The sequence below is a fragment of the Magnolia sinica genome, chromosome 17, assembly GCF_029962835.1.
Source record: "Magnolia sinica isolate HGM2019 chromosome 17, MsV1, whole genome shotgun sequence".
In the NCBI taxonomy this organism is placed as follows: domain Eukaryota; kingdom Viridiplantae; phylum Streptophyta; class Magnoliopsida; order Magnoliales; family Magnoliaceae; genus Magnolia; species Magnolia sinica.
In genome coordinates, this window is record NC_080589.1 from 21,003,617 (window position 1) to 21,027,850 (window position 24,234).

Below are 24,234 nucleotides of genomic sequence, written 5' to 3' on the forward strand. Positions count from 1 at the left end.
CACACCACAGGAAAACAGTGGTGATTGAACGCCCACCATTAAAAAACTCCTAGGGCTCACTGGAATGTTTATTTGCTATCCAACCCGTTAATTAGGTAACACAGATTTATATGAAGGGAAAACACAAATATCAGATTCATCCAAAACTTTGGTGGGCCCAAACAAATTGAAATGGTGAGTGTTCAATTATCACATTTTCATGTGGCTTGGTACCCCTGAGAATTGGATCTGCCTCATTTTTAGAATCCTTTAATAAAATATTCTGAAAAATTAGATAGACAGTGCGGATAAAACACATGCATCATTCTGCTGGGCCTGCAGAGCACCGTCCAATAGCTACTAGCTAGGCATGGCCCTCCATGATGTTTGTATGATACCCACCATGTCCATCCGTTTTTCCATACCGTGTTATGCTATGGGGTAAAAAAATGAGGCAGATTCAATACTCAGGTGGGCCTCACGACAAGAAATAAGTGAGTAGGAAAATGGCCACCGTTGAAATCTAACAGAGTCTCGTGTGGTGTTTATATGCCATTCATGCCTTTCGTAACGTTATTTTTATTTAGATGAACTGAAAACACAAAAATATTAGCATGAAAATTTTTTTGTTGCCCCAAGAATGCTTCAACGGTGGACATCCAATCCTTAATATTTTCTCTAGTGCTTCCCTCTTGAGTTTAGGATCCTTCTCATTTTAGATCATATCCTAACATGATCTTAAAAAACGAATGGACGGGGTGAATATATAACAAACATTACGATGGGCCCACTAGCTTTCTCTATGAAGAAGTTCATAGGATTTCGTGAGGAATCCCCGATAAATATGAAGTAGAGTGCGATAGTGTGCCACATCGACTTCGTAGGGGTCGCGAATTGGGTACTACTAGAGCTGGGCACTGGATGACTCGGCTAGCCTATATTGACTCATCCAACTCGTTTGGACCCAATTTGAACGGAACCGAATGGGTAAGTCGCTCCGAACCGAGTAGGATTCACCCAATCTAAACTCAAACCGAGTCGAGTTCATGTTAACCATTAATTCGACCCAATCATACTCGACTCAATCTGAAACTGACTCGACACAGATTCGGGTGTGTGTGTGTGTGTGTAAAATTAAAAACCCTAGTTTTTAAGTATCTTTAACAATATATGCCACACTCGACCATGAACCCAACCCGATCTCAAACTCTCTCTCCCTCCTTCATCCTCCTCCTCTTCCAAACCCGACAACCACCCACCACCCTCCTCCTCCTCTCTCTCCTCCACTCCCTCCTCTTCCAAACCCAACAGCTACCCATCATGTCTCTCTCTCTCTCTCTCTCTCTCTCTCTCTCTCTCTCTCTCTCTCTCTCTCTCTCTATCTATCTCTATCTCTTCTCCACTTCCTCCCCCCTTCATCTCTTGATCTAAATCGGTGCCAACTCGAACCGACTCGGTACTTTTGACCCGGTCGGACTCTATCCGGATTAGTCTAGGCTGACCCGGACTCGGATCGGTTTAGGCATGCTGGACTCGGTACCGAGTCGAGTCGAGTTCGGGTCAAGCTTATTTCAAAACTGGATCAAGTCGGGTCAGCCCTAACTCGGTCCGACTCAACTCGATGCCCAGCTCTAGGTACTACACCCAACAGGATGCAGTTAGAGACGGTCGGTCATGTCAAAGAGTATTGTCAGGCGCACGGTGATCTACATGTTTTATCCACGTTGTCCCTCTATTTTGATAGATCATTTTAAGGAATTAGCAAAAAAAAAAAGAGTCAGATTAAAGACTTAAGTAGACCATGCCACATGAAGTGGTGGGGATTTAAAGTCGACCGTTGAAAACTTTTTAGGGGCACATAAGTTTTGGATCAAGCTGATATTTATGTTTGCCCTTCATATACGTCTGAGTGACCTTATGAACAGGTTGGATTGTAAATAAACATCACAATGGGCCCTAGGATGTTTCCAACTGTAAGACTTCAATCCCCACTGCTTAATATGGTGTGGTTCACTTGAGCCTTTTTTCTTTTGGACCGCACCTATTGTATAGCCACTATCTCTACACTGCTGAAAACAAACAACTCTACAAATCCACACGAATTGATCTAATAGTACCTAACCTGACTTTGTCAAAAAAGAGGAATCCCCGCACCTCAAAATGGAGGGAATCCTGACGATAAAAAACTGAGTCAATCTGAGTGATGCTACCTTCTCGAGCCATCCTATTTGCTAGGCTGTTCCCTTCTCTTTGTATTTTCCTGAATAAAACGGTTGCTCCCTAATTCAACTTGTTGATGCATGAGATCCAAGATCTCCACTGCCATGAGGTGCTAGCCTTCCTCGTGAGTTGGTTAATAGCCACACTGGAATCAGACTCAACCTCAATCTTGTCCAACCCTTTAACCAAACACGATATGAGACCATCAAAGTTTGCTCGAATCTTGGCTCTGTTGCTTGTGCCCGTCCCATATCCTGACGTGAAAGCAAAGATGAGGCTGTCGTTATCCCCCCTGCAGACACCTCCCCCTCCAGATAAGCTCGAATTACCCCTCGCCGACCCATCCACATTCAATTTGACCTAGCCTCTTGCTAGTTGTACCCATTTAATAATTTTCGAACGGAATTTCTGATGAGGAGGGGATGACATGCCCAAGCCTTTAAAAATGAAATCCCGATTGGGGGTGGACAACGACTTACCATCTAGGATTGCCTTGAACCACCACCTGATAAGGGCAATTAAGGACGACACTTTCATGGGGTTCTACTCATATCTTGCCTCATATTTGGAATGCCACAACTTCCATAGGATGAGAGTGGGGATTAATCTGCAGGTAAGCGCTGACGCACTACCAGGGGCCAACGCTCTTCTCCATTGCATCATCCTGGTTACAATTGACTGGTGAGGGATGGGGGATATCCCGAATAGCGAGCTAAAATGGTGCCAGATCTTAGACGCGTGGTGCCCATGGATGAACAGGTGCTGTAAAGATTCAGCCTCCGATCTGACAGTAGACGCATCCTCACAGCAGTTACATCTAGAGGCTAGATACACCCATTTAAACTGCACTCTCTCATCCACTGGGGTCGCTCCTTGCAACAGTCTCCAAATAAAGACTAACATCTTAGGAGAGATCTAGCTGTTCCATAACCAGGTTGACTCCCTAGAGGCCGGGGATGAGCTTCTGCTGATTCTCCAGGCAGATTTTAGTGTTAAGGAACTAGACGGGTCATGAGGCCAAAAGCTCTCCGATGTGTCATCAGAAGTAGCAAAGCCTCCCTAAATGATTGCGTTGAGAGTTTCAGGCAGGAGATAGGAAGGGACCGATGAGGGAGGAAGGGGCCCCGCTGGCCCAATGAATTCATTAACCTTCAAGGAGCACATGACTTCCGGAATGGGGCAGATTGCTAGTTGGCGGAGAGGGCCCAGCCCTGTCCAGTTGATGTCCCACAGGTTCAGCTCCCTCGCTCCCACCAGCCACTGCACATTGGTGTCCAACAATGGCAGGAAGGATCTGATTTGCTTCCATAACAGAGAGGTGATTCTCGACCTCGCACTCATTGTCGCAGTCCCCAGATCAGTGGAATGCTTAGCTTTCATGAGAGTTATCCATGACCTGACTCTTTCACCATACTTTACGTCCCATGCCAATTTCATCCGCAAAGCTGCTATGACCTCTTTCATACGTCTAACCCTCAGCCCACCTTCCTCAATAGGCCTGGTGATTATTTTCCATGCTATCCACTGGCACTTGCCTTTACCGTCAGCCCATCCCCAAAAGATCTGTGTAAAGATACACTCCATATTCGCGATTACTTGGGCTGGAATATGAGCTACTGCCAGGACTTGGAGCGACATGGTACCCAGAACATGCCTGATGAGCGTCAATCTACTTACTTGGGACAAGTACCTCGCTTTCCATTCACTCACTCTTCTTTGAATTTTGTCTATGAGGAACTGAAAGTCTGCCCATTTAACTTTACCCCTTACGAGAGGCACTCCTAACTACTTCACATTGCTGCTGGCTTTGCCGAAGCCCAGCAATTGCTCCGTACTTCTGATCCTACTCGCTGACAACCTGTTGGAGCAAAGAAAGCAGCTCTCACTGTTATTGATCTTCTAGCCCGAAGCCGCTTGAAAGGATGCCAAAATTTTTTTGACTGAGTTGAGCGCAACCCTGCTACCATTCATGAATAACAGGGTGTCATCTGCGAACAGCAAGTGCGTGAGAAGTGGGCAGCCCCTTTGCTGCTTGAAGGGTTGCACCAGCCTCCAACAACCAGTTGTTTAAAGCTTTTCGAGAATGCCTCAGTAGCAAGAATAAAGAGCGGAGAGGGGGTCCCCTTGCCTCAGCCCTTTGAATAATTTGAAGAAACCCACCATTTCCCTATTAATAAGAACAGAGAACCAGTTGTTGCCCCAGCATGTTTCCATCAAGGCTTCCCATCTCTCACTAAAACCGAATCTATACATGACTTGTTTTAGGAAGTGTCAGTCCACCCTATCATATGCTTTCTCTAAGTCCAACTTGATGATGTTGCCCCCCCCCCGAACCTTTCTGTTGAGATCACGCATAGCCTCTTGAGCTAGCGCAATATTTTCCGTAATTGCTCTACCCTGAACAAAGGCCCCTTGGTTACTCGAGATCAGCTTAGGGAGTATTTTACTCAACCTATTGGCGAGGATTTTTTAAATGATTTTATAAATAACGTTGCATAGACTGATGGGGCGGTAATCAGCAAACGTTGGGGCTGAGGAGGACTTGGGGATTAAGCAGATCAGGGACGCAGAAAACGCCCTAGGGAGCTTACCCCCTGCTATCATGAAAACCATAGCCTTAGGGATGTCCTGCCCCACCATGGGCCAGCACTGCAAAGAAAGCTGCTGAGAACCCATCAGGGCCTAGCGCCCTGTCCTTCAAGATCATAGTAACAGCCGCATATGTTTTGGCTAGGGATAGAGGGGCTAGCAACTCGTCATTATATTGTTGCGATAGGAGGCAGGGGATGGCTGAGGTGAAGTCAAGATGGTAGGAGGTAGGTTCAGCCGAGAACAGATCTTCAAAAAATTCCACTGCTTCTACTTTAACCTGCCCTTGATCTGAGATGGTGTTTCCTGCTGCATCTCTGATGTAGGAGATGATAGAGTGCCTAATTTTCTCACTGGCTGATACATGGAAGTGTTTGGAATTTCTGTCACCCTCCTTCAGCCAATGGTTCCTCGCTTTTTGTTTCCAATAGACCTCTTCCATGAGTTCTAGATGCACCAGCCGCTGCCTGGCTGTCACGCTTTCCTGGAGCAGCTCGTCACTGAGAGACTCCTACATCCTGAATTCAATGCTCTCTAGATCATCCTCTACTTCTTGATCAATTGAAAGATGTTCTCACAAACCTCCTTGTTTCAGACCTTTAACAACTGATTCATCTTCTTCAGTTTAAGCTAAACATTAATCATGGGCTGACTAGAGCATTCACCTTCCCATGCCTTCTTAATGACTTGCTGGAACGTATCATGGAGTGTCCACATTCTGAGGAAGCGGAATGGTCTGATTTTGGGTTGTTGCTGGGACGGGAATGACAGCAAAAGAGGAGCGTGATTGGAGTTGGCCCTAGGTAAATGTTCCACTCTGAAGGCGGGGAATGCAGTCGTCCATTTGTTGTTAAGAAGAACCCTGTTCAACCTGGCCCACACTCGAGCAATCCCAGCACGGTTGTTTCTCCACGTGTACCTGTTACCAATGTAACCTGTATTTCGGAGGCCCACATCCTGGATGACATCTAAGAATTCTATCATGCTGGCCCTGTCGCATTGCCGGCTCCCCAACCTCTCGTCAACTCCAGCGATCGCATTGAAATCCCCTCCAGTAGCCCACGAACCTATTGTGCCCCGACTCAATCCCACCATCTCGAGCCATAAAGTCCTTCTACTAATTTTAGAGCACTAGCATAAACTATGGTGTAACACCCCATATCCTTGGTACGTGGGTGTTACCTTTTCTTAAACCTGCATCATCAAAAATCAAGATGGATTAATTAGATAATTTGCACTCAACGCATGCAGGAGGAGAGTTCTAGTTAATAGTAAAGACATCCATCAAGGACCCTGGGAGCTAAGACAAACTTCATGATGGCCAAAAAGGTAAGATCAACCAAAAACCCCAACTTATAGAAGCTCGCTGCCATTTAATTAAATCAGATTAGTGACAACCATCCTACAACCAACTCTTGGGGATCAATTGGTGACAACTCAAGCCCTCATCACGACCTGAACCCCACTTTGACCGTTGAAACCAAATTTCAACACCATCCAACCTTGGGATCTAGATATGTTGGCCAAACAAGAAGTTGTAAATGTACAATATGGCCCATCTGGGACTCGGCCCCTCCCTTAATTGGGTCGGGACCCTTATGTTTGGTCCCTGAGACAATCGAGCGATGCAGATCAAGCACTAGAGTCATAGTGGGTCCCTAAAATCGGGTGCATGTACACCCAAATGCTAGTGCACGAGGTGCACTGAACGGCCATTGCTGGTCAAACGGTGTTTGACCGAACTAAAACAAAAAAAAAAATCTCAAACTCCCTCCTGTCAATGGCTATTTGAATCTGGCGATCTTTGAGCTCTAAAGTGGCCCACCCAGGCCACTTTTTGAACCATCCGAACCGTCTAACTTCTTCGTGGGACCCTCGTGATCAAAACCATATAGGCTTTAGAGCCTTTGTAAACAGACAAGAAAGATAGATTTCAACCGCCCAACACATCACACGTGGGAGGCATCCGTGAGATGCGACCAATCTGGGATCGTTTGGGTGGCTAACGATCGGTCCGATCATTCCATCCCATCCATTTTCCAGGATGGGACGTGCTCTCCCTTTTGCCGAAAATGGCCAGGCAGGGCCGGTAGGTGGGAAAAATGAGCGGAGACCTTCCTCTCTGGGAAAACAGAGGATAGCACGATCTCGGCCATTCCCTGGCCATGTGTAGAAATCCGACTGTTGGGAGCTCTCTCCCTCACAGCTATATAAAGAGCCCTGTAGCTCTTGGGATTGACTCCAAGGAGAGAGAAAGGACAGAGGAGAAAGATAGTGGAAAGAGTGAGGGAGAGAGGAGAGATTGAGCGTGGTGAATCTCTGCTCTGCACTGAGTCAACCCAGCCGCACAGACTGAGTCGAGCCAGTGGAGGCCAATGGCACCCTATAGGACTATTGGGTGGAGCCACAGCTGAGTGACGGGCATTGTAATTCAGGTAATGCTCTAGTCGTCACTCTATTTCCAGCATTTTAAGGACCACATAACCCTTTTAATCTAGCCATTACCGTCCATAAACCATGCCAAGAAGTGCCTGCGTTTTGGACTGGAACCATGGCAGATATTGGGCCTCCATTAGGTCGTGTTCCAGACTTATAGCAGGCCAGCTAGGGACGGCATTTCAGGCTGGATGCAGGCCAAACAATGGTTGTGCATTGGGCTGAAAACAAGAAATGTAGGAGCTCTATCTTGAGCTAGAACCAGGCTAAACGATGGCCATAGTCTCAGCTGAAAGAAAGCAAATCCATGGCTGTATTTTGGACCCAAATGAAGTTAAAACAGTGGCATTTGGGGGCTAGAATGAAGCCCGTGTAATGGCTGCATTTCAGGCCAAAGCAGGGACCTAGAGAAGCTCTGGTTCAGGCCCAAATCAGGCTGAATAGTAGCTCCATTTGAGGCCAAGACCAGTCCAACCAATGATTGAGCCTTGGGCCAGAAGTTAGCTGGAGTCGGGCATCTAATTGGACTGTAAAGGGAGCTATAGAAGAGCTTTCAAAATGAGAGGAGCAAGGCCTCTTGCTAGGCCGTAATCCAAGTGAAGAACTAGCTCTCTTCGGGTCCATAGAACGAGTCAGAACCGGCCCGCAGTCTGGGCTGGATTCGGTCTCAAAACTGGACAGCACGTGAGCAAGGTGTCGGTCCAAGAGATGGACTGAAAACAGCTCTAATGGGTCGTGCAAACGGACCTTATAAAGACCGAGAGCGGGCCGTGATTAAAGGCTGGGATCAGGCCCCTAGCAGGACTGGTACGAGTGGAATTTCGGGACATTGGTGGGCTGTGAAGGCAGTCCCTATTGCTGCTGTTACAGGCCCATAATCAGCCCACGTTCAAAGGGAAAAATGGGTTCAATAGTTTGGGCTGTTCACGTCCCAAGTGGGCCGCTCACAGCAAAACATTGCTGGTGTGCCTCACGTCAATGGACTGTGGGCCCTACCCAAACCAGGACTAAGTTTTCTATAGCAATTGAAATGGGCTGCATTGTTGGTGGGCCACGCTCCAGATCATTGGACCCCACCTCACAAGGCAGTGGGCCAGATAGCTAGCCCAGCCAGCCTTGGGCTGTGTGCACAGGTGGGCCGCACCTCCACCCCCAAGCTAGAACGGCTGTGGGCCTCACCCTGTTTGAATCAAGTGGGCCACTCATGGGATGAGATCCCAGCAGGCCTCACCTTGTAATATAATGGGCCTCGCTGAGTGCCGCCTAGACACACCCACAAGCGAGCCGCACTTAGGTGAAGACCAGTGGGCCTCACCATAAGCCACTAGAGGGCCACTCGCAGTGGGCTGACCTTGAGCCTATGCATGTTCAGGCCCCGCATGCAGCTGGTGGGTCGTACCAGAGATCTGTGGGTCTTACCATATGATTGGTGGGCCTGGTCATCATAAATCAGCCCCATGTTCCCTTAATCACCAAGTCCTCTCTACCTATACTCATTTTATAGATGGGAATGCCTTCTAACACCAGTTATTGTATTGGGAATGACTCCAAGAAGCTACTCTCATGATGTTGGACAGCTAGATACTCACGATCACTCAGATCAAGGGACACACTGCTATTTGTCCGGTGATGATTTTCTTCCCCTTGAGCTTTCCATCTCCAACTAGACTAGAAATAGTTAACATAAGGGTTTGATGGTTAGTTAGACTAGTGATAATTGTGTGTAAGTAGACCGCATTTACTTGAGATATTTATTTAGAATAATGACTCCCTTGCTTATTACTGGCTTAGGTCTTTGAACATGTGTATTGAACTAGCTAGATGATTAAATCAGTTACTCATTGCATGTGTCATATGTATTGATAGAAATATATGTGTTGTTCCTTATTTCTTATTCATGATAAGATCTATGTTGCTGTTATGTTGTTATGATACACACATTGTTGGAATCTCTCCATGGGAAGTTCTAGCAAATGAGAGTTTGTGCTTGAGGTATAACTAGACTAGTTGTGATGTGAGTAGACCCCTAACATGGAGGTTGGGTCATTGGCATTTGACTATGGGGTTTACCACCCATGTATGGTTTCACCTAGCTGACTTGGGATGAACCTTGCAACCTTTTAAATATCTATGTTTACTCCTCTTTGAACCATTCATGCCCTCATATTTTAATTCTCGTATTTAGTAATTTCAACATTTCATTCCAGTCAGCATTGGTGGTGGCCCTTCACATTGAATTGATTGACCACGTGTCAGTGGGTACTACTCACACCCTAAGGCGGCAGCCTCATGGGTTGAGGATGGTGGTCATAGGACACTATGCCGGAGCCGTCAGCCTACGCTGGGCCATGTGCTCCCCATAGTGACCGTGAGCTTATTTAAATTAGCTAAGTGTAATTGGACTAATAACGGATTGGCTAATCATGCATACATTGCATTCAGGTGATGACGGATGGCTAATTCTGGAGTTGTAGCACGTGTCTAATAGGATCTAGTTGGGGTATCGTTTCTCTAGCTCCCAGACCACTGACTATTGACCCACCTTTGGTGAGTTTGACACTACGCATGTACTATGTATTTTCACTGGTGATCGGCCATATTGCATGGGTTTTGCCTAAAAGCCAATTGGATGAGCATCCCCAGTTGATGTGCACTCATACATCCATGCATTTATAAGAGTGCATCATGTATTATTTTGTATGTTATATTGTTTCATGCTATATCTTATCTAGGGCGGCGATGTGTAATCTTGAGGAAAAATCACATTGAGTTGGCCACTCATTCATCAATGTTCAACCGTACAAAGGATGCAGGTACAGGAGCCGATGAGTACGCAGTAGATTTGGAGGGGGTGGCAGTCGAGGAGGAGCTCTATGACGAGGAGCCGCAGCAGGAGGCGGCCACCTATTTTGGGCTAAACTAGTAAATTAGCCCTTCATGATTATTTCAGTATATTTAGAAACTTGAAGTTATGTAATTGGCCTCCAGCTGAGTGGCCAGAATATTTTCACATTTTTTGATCACATCTATGTTATGTTTCATTCCCGCTATTTGCACTTTGATTTACTTATTGATTACCACTATTAGTAGTTAACTCCTGGGTTTTTGGAACGCGAGGCATATACTCGAGCTCTGAAAACCGGGGTGTTACATATGAACAGCAGGATGTTGTCCCTGGGATTCTGCAAAGAAATACTCAATGAAAGCATTTGGTTAGAAATGGAGTGGGCAGAAACATTAAGGTGGTTATGGTAAAACACCCATATTTTACCCCCTGCCTCATCATTAGATATGGAGGAATGGAAGCCCAGTTTTAAACCTATGGCCACTCACCTTTGCTCTCGCAACATGGGCTCAAGAATTGCCACCAACATGGGGTTAGAGTTCCTGACCAATTTCCTTAAAGATCTGATGGTAGGCACATTCTCTACCCCATGGGCATTCCAAATAAGGGCTCTATACATCTGCGACACATCTTGAGTTCACGGCCTGTCGCTTGAGTCATCGAAGCCTGCTAGCCCACTCCCCTTCTTCCGGCTGCCTTGGCATTTTCTTACTCGGAAACTTCTTCTTTCGCCCTTTTGCTCCGCTGACTGCTGCTCCTACTAATGGAGGAGCATGATTGCTGGGAGCAGCAATCACCTCAATCTGCCCCTGAACTAGCTGACCCTTAAGCTGGTCACCTGGTTCCAGCATGGGAGAAATGGGAGGGTCCTGATCTTCTCGCCTGTCTCCCCAAATTTGGCTGGTTTGTGAGGTTGGCAGCCCCTTGTCCATGGAGTTTTTATCAAAATACGGAGACAGGTCCACAGCAATGTGGCATGATCTCCCTTTTCCTGTGAGGTCGACTATCTGGTCCTCCCTACTGGGCCATCCTCTCGTTGGTGTTGGGACGCTATTCTTGACGGTCTCTGTGACTCGTAGCCAATCCTGGGGATGAACTACCGACCTGAGAGGGGAGCAGTCAACCAATCTAGCTCACGCTCTGAGGATAGCCCTTCTGGACCTCTCAAAACTCTGGCCTAACCAAGGAAACTTCTGGTTGGAGTAATAGGCTCCTGGCTTCTAGTGTGACGATCCCTGAGGGCTGACTATGTATCCCTCCGGCCTGGTCCCTATTGGGATTGCAGTTGGTCCCTCTTTGTGTTTAATAATGTCCCTGTTAAGGCTGCCCACAGAGACCGGGTTCACCTCCAATTGGAGAAACTGCTTGTCACCTAACAGAGGAGCGGAGGGATTTATTGTCTCTCGAGCTAAAGTGCCTGGTGTCCCCTTCCCGGTAGGTTGGGAGTCCCAGTGGTGAGGTCAGCTGGGGTGCTCATCGTGAGCATGAACGGGCACCTAGGTTGGCAGGACTGCTGCCTGCTGATTGAGGGGGCCAGACCTATGAGGCATCTCTAATGGGAGGTGGGGCTAGTGTAATTGACATCTCCAACGGGGCACTATTGGTGCGCTACTTGTAAGCTCTGACTGAGGCCCGGCGAACAATGGGCGTGAAGGCTCAAGGGAGCTAGGGGTGGTTTGGGGTATGCGGTGGACACCGGTCATCAAAATGGGTAAGGTGTGGGGAGAATGAAAGGGCATTGAGGTTATAAGAGAATCAGGTGTATATTCACAAACATTTGGGAGGTGGGAAATGAGGGGGTACCTGGGTGAATGGAAGGCCCTTGCCACCCAATCTTTAGTAGATTCAGGTGCCCTATAATCGATTGAGCTGGGATTGACAGCGTTCTCACTAGAATTATGGCTCTCCACGACACCAATGATTGGCAAGGATTTCCCACAAACCATCAGGTACCTCAAACTATGTAGGTCAACTCCCTGCTTGGGCTTGATCCTGACTCTAGTAAACGCCTGGAAGGTCCCTTGTAATGCTGCACTATCGATCTGTGCAACTTCTCCAAAGGAACTGGATAATTCTTTAATCACTGCTACAAACCAAGAGTGGGTAGGAATACCCAGTAGACGAATCCAAACACCCTGGAATAGGGGAGTTAATTCGGCCGACCATGATCCCATTCCTACTAGGCCCATTTCTTAATGCAGATGAGAATCAAACGCAAAAGTGGCCATCTCCTACTTAGATTGAAATCTGAGAAGGAAGTGTTTAGGGCTGATCCTGGTGAAGTTTACTTGCAGGGAAGAGAAGATGGATTTACGAAATGTGTCTATCAGGTGCAAGATCGAGACTGATACCTCACTGTGGAGGCAATAAGGGCTGAAGATAGGGCTGCCTTCATCTTCTCTACCTTCCCTCTATCAGCCACAACAATGAGAGGTTCTAGTTGTGCAGTAGTGGCTGAACAACTCTTCTCTGTTCCCGTGGGGTTACCCTGGCCTTTAGGAAGCGATTTCTTCACCCTATCCGAGTAGGAACCTAGGCCAGAGAGGGGGTTTGGTTGTGGCTGGCGAGTCCTCACTGTGCCTGGGCTACCCACCTGAATCTTAGCTCTGGCGATGGAGATGATCCTTCCATCGACTCTCCTCCCATTCAGACATTGAGAAGCATTGTAAGCTTCCCATTCGTGCCAAAATCGGACAAAGACGAAACACCGAGACTTTAGGCGGCTGCGATCCCTTGGTATGAAGACATCCGACAACTTCTCAAATCTGCTGAAGATGCGAAGTAGGTCTTCTTCCATTGTGTCGAAGGTGAGGTTTGCTACGAAGAGGGTGAAATGAGGCAATGGGGGTTTCACTTGAGCCTTTGATATACCTGCTTTTTGGGCTAATGTCCTAAAATAATCAATCAAAATAGATAAACGGCATAAATAAAATATATAAATCATGGTGAGCCCCACAATACCCTTGACACGATGATTGGACATGGGATTTCGAGACTTGACCCATTTAGACCCGACCTATTTGTTAAATGGTATGGGTCTAGGTCAAAGAACAAACCCAGTTGCTAAACGGGTCTATATCAGATTCTCTTTATATTAGGCCCGCTTCATATCTATTTAGTAAATGGGCGGGTCTGATATATGTTAAAAGGGACCTACCGAGGCTAGAACTTGTCCAAACCCAGTTTTAAACCTAGTAAAAATGCTTACATACCTCAACAAGTAACACGCAAAAATAAAAAATTCACCCCATGTTCAATTACGAATACAAGGAACCACAAAATCTGAATCAATGCATGTGAAGGTGATGAGATTAGTGAATTAGGATGTATGTGGATTGCATGTGAAAGGTTTTTGCTGGAAGTTCTTGCATTGGGATGATAAATGGGGCCCACCATGATGTTTGTCAGAAATTTGCCCCATCCATACATTTTTCCAACTCAGTTTAAGACATGAGACAAAAAAAACACGAGGTGGATTAAAAATTCAAGTGGGCCACGTGAGAGGAAATAAAAGGCATTGAATGACCACCGTTGAAACATTCGTATGGCCACAAAAGTTTTATATCAAGCTAAGTTTTTTATGTTTTCAGTTCATCCTAGTGGACACGACCTTATAAATAGTTTCGATGACATATAAACATCAAGGTGGACCCCAGGAAGGTTTTAACGGTAGGCATTTCTTTCCACACTTTTCCCTCTCATGTGGCCCACTCGAATTATGGATCTGCCTCATTTTTTATCTCATGTCCTTAATTGAGCTGGAAAAATGGATGGATGGGGTAGATTAATTTAAAAAACATCACGGTGGGCCCTACCTTACATCATAGTGTAGGAACTTCTTATGAAAGGCAATCTGCATCCTATTAGGATATGAAGATGTTTACTGGATTGTGTGGTAGTGGATGTCAGTCGTGTGGTGTGTTGATGTCAGTCACGTCACCAACATTTGTGGGTCCCACCATGATATGTGTTTTATCCACACCGGATGTCCATTTTGGAGATCACTTTAAACCCGACACATTTATAAGTGGGTCTGGTTCAGGGTTTAGATATCCCTTAACCAGACCCGCTAAACCCGACCCATTTATAAATGGGTCTAGGTGGACTCAAATCCATTTATAAATGGGTCTAATAGGGTTGACTTAGACCCTCCCATTTAGTTAATGAAATCACTTCCCAAAATATAAGGATCCCAAAAGTCCTATGATCTCATGTATAATAGGAAACTTTTGGGTTGATAAAGCATTTCTAGATCATGGGACAAGTGTTAATATGATACTATTACGCCTCACAATTTGGTGCCAAATTTGGCCAGACCAGACTTCGAATCTCAGGTTATGATTAAAATTTTTAAACATTCTCAAGCATAAATTTAATAATAGCTATATCACAATCACTACGCCAAAATCACGGCTTTGTGACGGACCAAATCCATCGTAAAACCAAATAAACGATGGATTTCATCTGTTGCTTGGCTCGTCGCTGTTTACTGGGTCATTTTTTTCCCGACGGATAAAATCCATCATTTAATCTACGACAGATAAGATCCACCGCAGATTACCGACGGATAAGATCTGTCGTAAAAAATAAAACATTCGTCGCTGAAATTTAGAAAAAATGACCCAAATTATTTGTTATTTAAAATATTGGTGATAGATAAGGTCTGTTGCTAATATGAGGAGAGCAACAAACCTCAAATTTGTCCATTTTCAACTTGTTCAGAAATTAGCGACGGATTTGGTCCGTCGCTAAAATATCTGCAAATTTAAAAAAAAAATTGTTAAATTTGTTTGTAATTTTTTTGAATCTTACACCTGATAGTCTTTCAAAAAATAATTCACATGATTGTTTAATAATAACATAATCATTCAATGATTAAACATGTGCATGCATGTTTAACGCATGTAACATTCATCAAGACAAAATAATTAGCACAATACTAACAAAATAGTTAACGATCTATTTAATGTTTTCAGACTATAAATGCACATGAATGTCCATTTTCCATGCTACAAATGTTTATAGCAATACAACTTTTTATGCAACCACAGCCTGATATAGCCAAACAGGCAAAACCGATCATTAGTTGGGACTGAAAGTGGGTAGGTGTAAGACCCAACCCGAGTTCCTGTGTGTGCATGTGTGTGTAGGTATGCAGTTCATTTCTCTTCATCCCGCTATCCTATCGGTCGAATCCTGGCGACACGTGACCCTCGAATAGTGTTTGCAGTCATCCTTGACTCCAGTCACGTTGACCCGACTCGGATCAGCTCGAAACCTATGCCATCTTGTTCACATCGTCATTGCGGTTCCGATGACACGACCTGTGCGTCCAACCGATGTATAGATCATAAGTTATGTATGTCTCATTTTTTAGCCCTTAATCATGTGGCTCACCTAAGAGTAGTGCATGTGGCCCCCACACCCTTTTTACACAAGTTCCAACACACACTACACACACCACCTAAACCTCCATATCTTATACTACCAACACCACCCACACCACTTAAACCTATCCTACCCTAGCAACTTTGGTTTCTCCTCCCTAGCTAATTATTCCTTTTCTTACAAAACTAATCATGACTAGCCATCATTTGCTACTCTATCCTTATCTCTCTCTCCCTCCTTCTCTTCTCCTCATTCATGCAACCAAAGCTCCCAAACGTCCAACCCTCTTCCTCCATTTTTCCAGCCCTTTGAAGCTTCCATACCACACAATCCAACCCCTAAGAATCCATCCTAGCCATTGATTCTTTCTCTTGGAGTTAGATAACCCTTGTGTTAAAGAAGGAGAAGAAGTCTTGAAGGTGGGGTTCTTTCAAGTTGTTGATTTCTCCTTTTGTTTGTGATCCTCTCTTTCCTTTTTCATATGGGACATGTGGGACCCACCAATACATGGTGGGGATCCCATTTGATCCCTTAGATGTGGCCCTTGGCCCATCCTACATGCATGTATTATTCCATGATGGGGCCATTCTCTATAGACCCCATCGTTATGTATCTCATGATCCTAATCATTCTAAGGTCATCTAGACCTTCATTTTATGGTGGGGATGGTATCCCCACCTTAGAAAAAAAATTTATTGTGGGTTCCATGCATGCAGGGACCCAAGATGTGAATATGTATAACTAGATCTTTATATGGGAGATCTTAGTGGTGAAATCCCTCTATGTATGGCCGGATTCTCTCTCTTTTTCTCCCTCTCTCCCTCTATTTTCTCCCTAATATTTGCTGATCATGGTGGCCCACCTGATGTGCAAGGCACATCCAGCCGTCCACCCTTGATGGGACGTCCCCTTGTCCCATTTTCTGAACATATGGAGATCCACCTTGCTATCCATTCCGGTCTGGATCGGTTGGGAGCATGTTCCGGATATGTGTGGCCCATATAGGTGGCCCTACCTTAATGTATATGAGGATTATTCTTGCTGAATTTTTATTTGTGGGTTGCACAAGGCAGCAATATACATTGCTGTCCAGAATTTTACAAGCCCATGTTGCTGATTTTTGGGGAAGTGTTTGGCCCACATGTTTAACTTATTTTTGAAGGAGTTGAGGGTGGGTCATTGGTGTGTGGACCCCATCTTGATGCATGCTGAAAAACCACCCCATGCAACCCTTCCTTAGGATGCCCAAGGGCTGGGCCTAAGGGCGTGGACAGTCCAACAAGTGGGACCGTCCAGCCATATTGTTGGAGGGGGGAAACCCCATTGTGATCTGATTTTTGGGATAGTGGCCCACTGATGTGGACCCTACCTTGTTGTACAATAATGGAGACACCTTTCCCCTCCCATTTTCCCCTAATTTGATGAGCATGGGCCCACCCCAATGGGTGATCAAAAAAGGGGCAGCAGCCTGTATTTTTTTCTGCAACCTTGATGTCCATAAATTTGTATAAATTAATTGGCATGTCTATTGGCCCCAAAAATTTTCTCCAATGTGGCTCACCTTGCTGAGACGCATCATGCATGATTGGGGACCATGTGGAGCATCAGAACCTGGGGGAATCATGGCTGACCAACAGCCATGCTAGACGTCCCATGGTGGTTAACGTCCAACATGGGCTAGCCGTCCCACCTCCTTTAGGCCCCCATAATGTAGTGTTTCATCCATCCTTTCTCCCATCTGACGTGGCCCACTTGGGCTTGACCCACCCTTGGAGGGACATCCATGGTGGGGCCCACCTTAGGCTTGGTTTTGGGCAGCCGTCCAGGCCCATGGACTGTCCACCAAGGACGCCCAGCCTATGGGATGCTGCTGGACGTCTAGTCCAGCAGCTGGCCCACTTGATAGGTATGTTGTATCTACTCCTTTCATCTGGTGGGACCCTCTGTGACATGTGTGAGTCACCAGGGTTCAAAATAATTATATAAATTAATTATTGTTGGATTTCTAGCAAGCCGAGATAGTGGATGAGCTGAAATTTGAGCATTATGCCCAAACTTATTGCACATAAGTATTTATTTTGGGGCAGCATGGCTCACCAGATTTGGGGTTATTTACACACATATCTTGCCCTATTTTTTATCATGCTTTAGGCTTAATTAGTGCACATTTGAGGCCCACCCCAGTTGGGTTTTATTAGGTCCATATTTCTAGCTAATTGTTGGATTATTTAGCCCTTTTGGGGCTGGAACTTTCTAGATAGGCCCATTGGACCTTTAGGCCTATATTTACCATGCTATTATGACGAGTTTATGGGCCAAAATACTCATGTAGTTGGGCCCTTGGTTGCCCACTAAATTAACCCCATACTTAGGCTAAGATGTGAGGCCCAACTCAGTTGTTTCAAACATAAGAAATTACCCATATGATTGGAATACCGGGCTGCCCATTAGGCCCACCACAATGTATGGGTTTGTAATCTTTATGGTTGGACACGACCCTTGGCTAGGGACCCACTATGTTGCCTCCTAAATTAGGCCATGTGTATTGCCCCCTAAGCCCATGGATTGTTTTAGGCCTTGGGCCTCAATTTGCTTGAGTAGTAGTGGTCTACCTTTTGGGAGCCAGTTGAGGTTGGATATCCTCCTTGGTTTCCCTAAGGTAGGCCCATAGGGTTGTTATAGGTGTTTGAAAGCCTACCATGGATCCTTGTTAGGACCGCTTCTTCCATGGGCTTTTATAGCGATCTTAGCTTGTGAACTACCCCAAAGTATTGGGCCCCCACTAGAGGGTTGCTCCTTAGAGTACCTGTCTATGTATCTAAACTTAGTCCCTCCTTGGGAAGGAGGAGTATATTCCATGTCATCATCGTCGAGTGGCGCACTTACACCATTATGAACCATATGCATCATTTACGTGAATAGATTGCATTTATGTCTAGCCATTGGGCTGATACGATAGAGGGATGGAGTTTCTCCCCTTGTGCACATCGAGTGCTTGGAACTAGTGTATGATCTGCATGCATGATTCATGCATTAGCATCGCATTTCATGATAATACTGCCCTTGCTTCATCAGGGCCTTGCCTCCACAGGGACATTCGTGGATGGCCGTATATATGGACACCAAAAATATAGTATTTGAGCATTTCGGGTGCATAGGATATCCCTGGGTGAAAGCCCCTAAACCTTCAAAGTACCTAGAAGACGCCTCAATGCCGTGACCGGGTGAAAATCATGAGCGCCCGAGTGCCTTACACCATTAGGCCGCGTCTCCCACTATCGTGTAATCAGTTGAGATGGGATGTGGCCTTATCTGCCTGAGTGAGAGGGCATGACTAGGCTGAGTCTGACCAGCTCGTGAATGGGTCCTCTACCTTCGAGTCTTGCTAGTGCTTGGCTGTCCACAGGTGGGTAGTATGGTCTCTTACACTCGTTGACTGTGCGGTCTTAATAGCGGTAGTCATCGTGTAGTGCATTAGACCCCGGTGATATTCCTTATGATGGAACTGTATGAGATATATGGACTGGTTATAAGCATTGGCATCATCTCGCATTGCATTGATATTTGTTGTATAGGCCTTGTTGCATTGCATAGCCTTGGTATGGCTTCCTACATTCATAACTTAGCCTTCGTTAGGCTTGTGGCATTGACATCAATCATGTTTCCCTTCTGTATCTTCTATTATTCTTCTGCGCACCATTGTCACACACCTTCACTATCCTCTAAGCTTCTATAAGCTTATGCACGATTGATGCGTGTAGGAGATCTTAGGTTGGCATCGTAGCAGCAGAGCTTAGATAGAAGTTGAGCTGAGGACCCCAGTGTTGTAGATCTTCTTCCTTCTTCTTTTGTCATTAAATGTATTTCTTTTCAGCCTTTTATCTAAAGTTTAAATTTATAGTGGATTTTGTAATGTGCCCCTTGGTTATTTCTGAGATTTACTTGCTGTGATCTTGAGTATGCTCGCGTTGGAATGAATATACGGTTATGAAAATCCTCCTTGTAAGATCCTAGGATCGGAACCTAACTCAAGAGCCCAGAATGGGGTACTACGGAGGTTGTTGTGGCCAAAACCAGCTATCGAGTTCCTTGTGAATCCAGTTACAAAATCTGGGGCGTGACAGGAGTTGGTATCAGAGTATAGAAAGTAATTCTGGAATAACTCAAGATAACATTGCATATCTGCTGAGAGCATAGGACAAGTAGTGTCTCGAGAACCTTTCTTTCTTTTGAGCTTATAATATTCTGACCCTATGCGTCATCGTCCTTATTTTTCTGTAAACAATGCGGCTTAGACATGGCGCCCGTGGTCAAGGTGCCCGTGGCTATGGTGCCTATGGACGAGGCACCCATGATACCTATTCTACCCAAGCACATCCCGCTCCCATCTTAGAGGATCTGATTCTTGAGGTCCTGATTCAGCCTCTTGTTAAGCCTGTTCCTCCTATAGCGCCTATTCCTCCAGTTCCTCCTGTTCCCCCAGTAGTTCCCCCATCCAAACCTATTGCTCTGGTTACAAAGGCTCCAGCTCCATCAACCGCACTCGTGCCTCCGCCCGAGGCGAGTGTCGCTCCTGCTTTCCTGACAGTACTAGTTGGTGCTGAGCATTTTTAGCATTTGATATAGCTTGTCGCTACTGCATTGCAGAATCACCAACCTGCAGTTCCAGTTTCTGAGCAAAGCGATTTGCCGCGCGCTAGTGCTATTTTCAGAGAGTTTAAGTAGCATGATCCCTCGAGGTTCAGGGGTGGGCCAGACCCTTGTGCCGCCAAGGCATGGCACACAAAGATCACGAGGATTTTCGACACTATGCAGTGTCTAGCTGATCAGAGAGTTTCCCTTGCTACCTTTCTTCTTCAGGGCGAGGCCCATCATTGGTAGCCGTCCGTATCTAGGATGGCCGAACCAGATTTTGTCTAGACTTGGGAGGAATTTGTGGTCCATTTCGACCAGAAGTTCTTCCCTAAGCATGTTCAGGTGCAGAGGGCAATTGAGTTTGAGACCCTAGTTCAGGGTGAAATGTCGGTGTCACAGTATGAGGCCCATTTCTTGGCCTTGTATAGGTTTGCTCCTCATCTCACCAGTGATGAGAAGATGAGGGCTCACCGTTTTGTGACTGGCTTGCATCCTGCTCTTCGTAGCCATGTGGTGGGACATTGCTTAGAGACATTCGATCAAGTTATCCATCGAGCATTGGTTTATGAGGAGGACTGGGCTATGACCCAGAGATCGCGAGAGCAGAGTTCCGGTGGAGACCAAAAGAGGAGAGCACCAGCCGGCAGTTCTAAGCAGTACCGTCAGCAGAGTTGGAGGGGCAAATTAGAGTTTCGGCAGCCTGCGGCTCAGTCAGCAACTTTATCGTCATCATCAGTACAGCCGACCGCTTCATCTTCCGGCCCCTTTTTTGATGTTTGCTTTAGTTGTGGGCAGACCGGGCATCGGAGGCGAGATTGTCCTCTCCCCTTGCAATAGCAGAGGCCATCGCAGTTACCTCCTCCTCATCCTCCTTAGCAACAGCATCAGCAGCGAGCACACCTTCTAGCCTCCTCTCCTAAGGCTCCTCCTCAGTAGCAGAGGCAGTTAGGTAGACCTCCCCAGCAGAGACAGTAGCAGCATAGACAAAGCAGCATCAGCAACAGCAGAGGGGATATCCACATGTCCAGTCCCTGGGTCGAGTATGTATTGCAGCTCGGGATCCGTAGTCTTTCGGTTTGCTTCCTTTGCCAGCTCTGGGCAAATTTTATTCCATGCAGTAGGCGCCAGGCCAGGACCCGCAGTCATCGACCAGCGGAGTTGTCGAGGGTATTCTACTTGTTTGTGCTTGCATTGTCCATATTTTATTTGATTCTAGTGCCTCCCATTCTTTCATGGCCGAACAGTTTTGCCGATCGACCGGTATTCTGTCGGAGTCCTTGTCTGAGGCCTTGGCCATTTCGACTCCCATGGGGAAGTCTGATGTGTTGAGCCGTCACTGCCCTTCTTACCTGGTGTTAGTGGGCGAGATGTTCCTTCCCACCGATCTGTTCGTAATGCCGATGGTAGGTTTTAATGTTATCCTGAGTATGGATTGGCTTGCAGAGTATTGTGTCGTCTTGGACTGTACCATGAGGACGATCACGTTTCACATTCTCGGCTTGCTAGTATTCTAGTTTGTCGTCGAACCCAGAGGAGAACCGTTGTCTAATTTCTTAGCTTCTATCATCAAGGATTCTGTGATATGGTGTATTGAGCAGCTGCCAATTGTTTATAAGTACCCGGATGTATTCCAAGAGATCCCGAGTTTGCCACCGCGTCGGCAGATTGAGTTTCAGATTGATTTGGTGCTCGATACTGTGCCTATCTCGAAGGCCCCCTATCGGATGGCATCATTGGAGTTGAGGGAACTGTAGGAGCAGTTAGATGAGCTCCGTGAGTTGGGTATTATTCGTCTCAGCAGTTCGCCTAGGGGAGCCTTGGTATTGTTCGTAAAGAAGAAAGATGGCTCGTTGCGGCTCTGTGTGGATTATCATGAGCTCAACAAAGTCACCATCAAGAATCGATACCTAGTTCCCTGTATTGATAATCTGTTCGACCAGTTGCAGGGTGCACAGTATTTTTTCAAAATAAACTTGCGCTCCGGTTACCATCAGATTCAGGTCCGAGAGGAGGACATTTCGAAGACAGCTTTCCGGACGCGCTATGGTCACTTTGAGTTCCTGGTCATATCGTTTGGGCTGACCAATGCGCCCACCGTATTTATGCAACTGATGAACGAGGTCTTCCGGCCATTCCTCGATGAGTTCGTGGTGGTGTTCATTGATGATATTTTTATATATTCGAGGACCCGTGAGGACCATGTTGAGCACTTACAGATTGTGCTGGAGACCCTCCGTACCCACCAGCTATATGCGAAGCTAGAGAAGTGTGAGTTCTGACAGGAGGAGGTAAAATTTCTCGGTCACGTGGTGATGAGGGAGGGTATTGCTGTGGACCCCTCGAAGGTTGATGCAGTGTGTTAGTGGGGCTAGCCCACGAACGCGTCTGAGATCCGTAGCTTCCTTGGTTTAGCGAGATATTATCATCGGTTTATTGAGGGTTTCTCATGTATTGCAACACCGCTAACCTGGTTAACGTGGAAGGGTGTCAAGTTCATCTGGAGTGACGCTTGTGAAGAGGCATTTATGTAGTTGAAGGATCGCCTCACGTCCACTCCTATTCTCACTCTTCATGATGGGAGTGAGGGTTTTGTTGTATTTACTAATGCCTCCAAAGTTAGTTTGGGTACTGTAGTGATGTAGCACGGGAAGCTAGTGGCGTATGCCTCGCGCCGGCTCAAGGTTCATGAGCTGAAGTACCCCACCCATGATTTGGAGCTAGCAGCGGTTGTCTTTGCACTAATAGTGTGGAGGCATTATCTATATGGGGTCAGGTTCGAGCTCTTGTCGGATCATAAGAGCCTGAAGTATCTATTTTCGCAGTTTGAGTTAAATTTACATCAGAGGCGATGGATGGAGTTGTTGAAGGATTATGATTTCGACCTTTAGTACCACCCAGGTAATGCAATCGTGGTGGCAGATGCGCTCAGCCTTCAATCATGAGGCTTGGTGGCTCAGATGATGGTGCGAGAGTGGCAGATGCTCGAGGATGTTTTAGAATTTGACTTTAAGTTTAGTCTTCATTCTTTCATTGTTCAGCTTTCAAGCTTGTCGGTTCAACCTTCTTGGATGGCTAGGGTGATCGAGGCTCAACAAACAGATGAGTCGCTTCAGGAGTACCGAGCAGAGGCCGCATCCATGGAGCAGTCAAACTGGCAGATTGGTTCCGATGGTGGATTACGCTTCAGAGGCCGATTGTGTCCCGGATGTGCTAGAGTTGCATCGCGATCTGATGACTGAGGCACACCGATCAAGACTTACTATTCACTCGGGCTCCACGAAGATATATTGTGATATGAGGAGGCAGTGTTTTTAGCAGGGGATGAAGCGTCAGATTGCTAGTTTTGTGGCTAAGTCTGACACATGCCAGCGTGTCAAGGCCCATCACCTAAGACCCCCTGGTCCCTTGCAGCCATTGAGCATTCCAGTGTGGAAGTGGGAGCATGTGTCGACGGACTTCATCGCAGGTTTGCCGAGGACTCAGCGCAGTCACGATACCATCTAGGTTATCGTCGATCATCTGACAAAGTCAGTTCATTTTATTCCAATGCGTGCTTCCTGGATTATGGACCGACTTACAAAGGTATTCATTAAGGGGATTGTGAGACTGTACGGCATCCCAGTTTCGATCGTTTCTGATCGAGACTCCAGATTTATGTTTCAGTTTTGGAGGAGTTTCCAGCAGGTGATGGGGACCACTTTGCATCTCAGCACCACTTATCATCTGCAGACAGATGAGCAAACCGAAAAGGTCAACCAGATCCTTGAGGATATGCTCAGATCTTGTGTGATTGACTTGGTGGGTAATTGGAATGAGCATTTGCTCCTCACCGAGTTCGCATACAACAATAGCTATCAAGCGACTATTGACATGGCTCCTTTTGAGGCACTTTATGGCAGATTATCCAGATCTCCTAGCTGTTGGACTAAGGTTGGAGAACGTTGTCTCTTAGGTCCCGAGCTTGTGCAACAGGCATCAGAAGTTATTGATGTTATCAGGCAGAGGATGCACACAGCTGAAAGCTGGCAGAAGAGTTTTGCTGATCGTCGGCGTCAACCCCTTGAGTTTGTAGTTTGGGACATGGTATATCTCAAGGTCTCGCCTATGAAAGGCGTGGTTCAATTTGGTGTGAAGGGCAAGCT

The 24,234-nt window shown here is 46.3% G+C and overlaps 2 protein-coding genes across 2 annotated transcripts; one reads left to right on the forward strand and one right to left on the reverse strand.

Moving 5' to 3' along the window:
* Positions 1-12,395: 12,395 nt before the first annotated feature.
* On the reverse strand, positions 12,396-12,866 carry LOC131230454 (serine/arginine-rich splicing factor SC35-like). Its single transcript, XM_058226379.1, has one exon. The coding sequence runs from the start codon at positions 12,864-12,866 to the stop codon at positions 12,396-12,398; it is 471 nt and encodes a 156-aa protein (XP_058082362.1).
* A 6,875-nt stretch (positions 12,867-19,741) lies between these two features.
* Positions 19,742-20,182, forward strand: LOC131230456 (uncharacterized). Its single transcript, XM_058226380.1, has 2 exons — positions 19,742-20,044; positions 20,105-20,182. The coding sequence occupies exons 1-2, from the start codon at positions 19,742-19,744 to the stop codon at positions 20,180-20,182; spliced, it is 381 nt and encodes a 126-aa protein (XP_058082363.1).
* Positions 20,183-24,234: the final 4,052 nt, after the last annotated feature.

Coding starts and splice junctions, on each gene's coding strand:
- LOC131230456 (XM_058226380.1), top strand. CDS start 19,742: ATGCGGCTTAGACATGGCGCCCGTGGTCAAGGTGCCCGTGGCTATGGT. Junction 20,045..20,104: donor TCGCTCCTGCTTTCCTGACA/GTACTAGTTGGT, acceptor ACTGCATTGCAG/AATCACCAACCTGCAGTTCC.
- LOC131230454 (XM_058226379.1), bottom strand. CDS start 12,866: ATGGAAGAAGACCTACTTCGCATCTTCAGCAGATTTGAGAAGTTGTCG.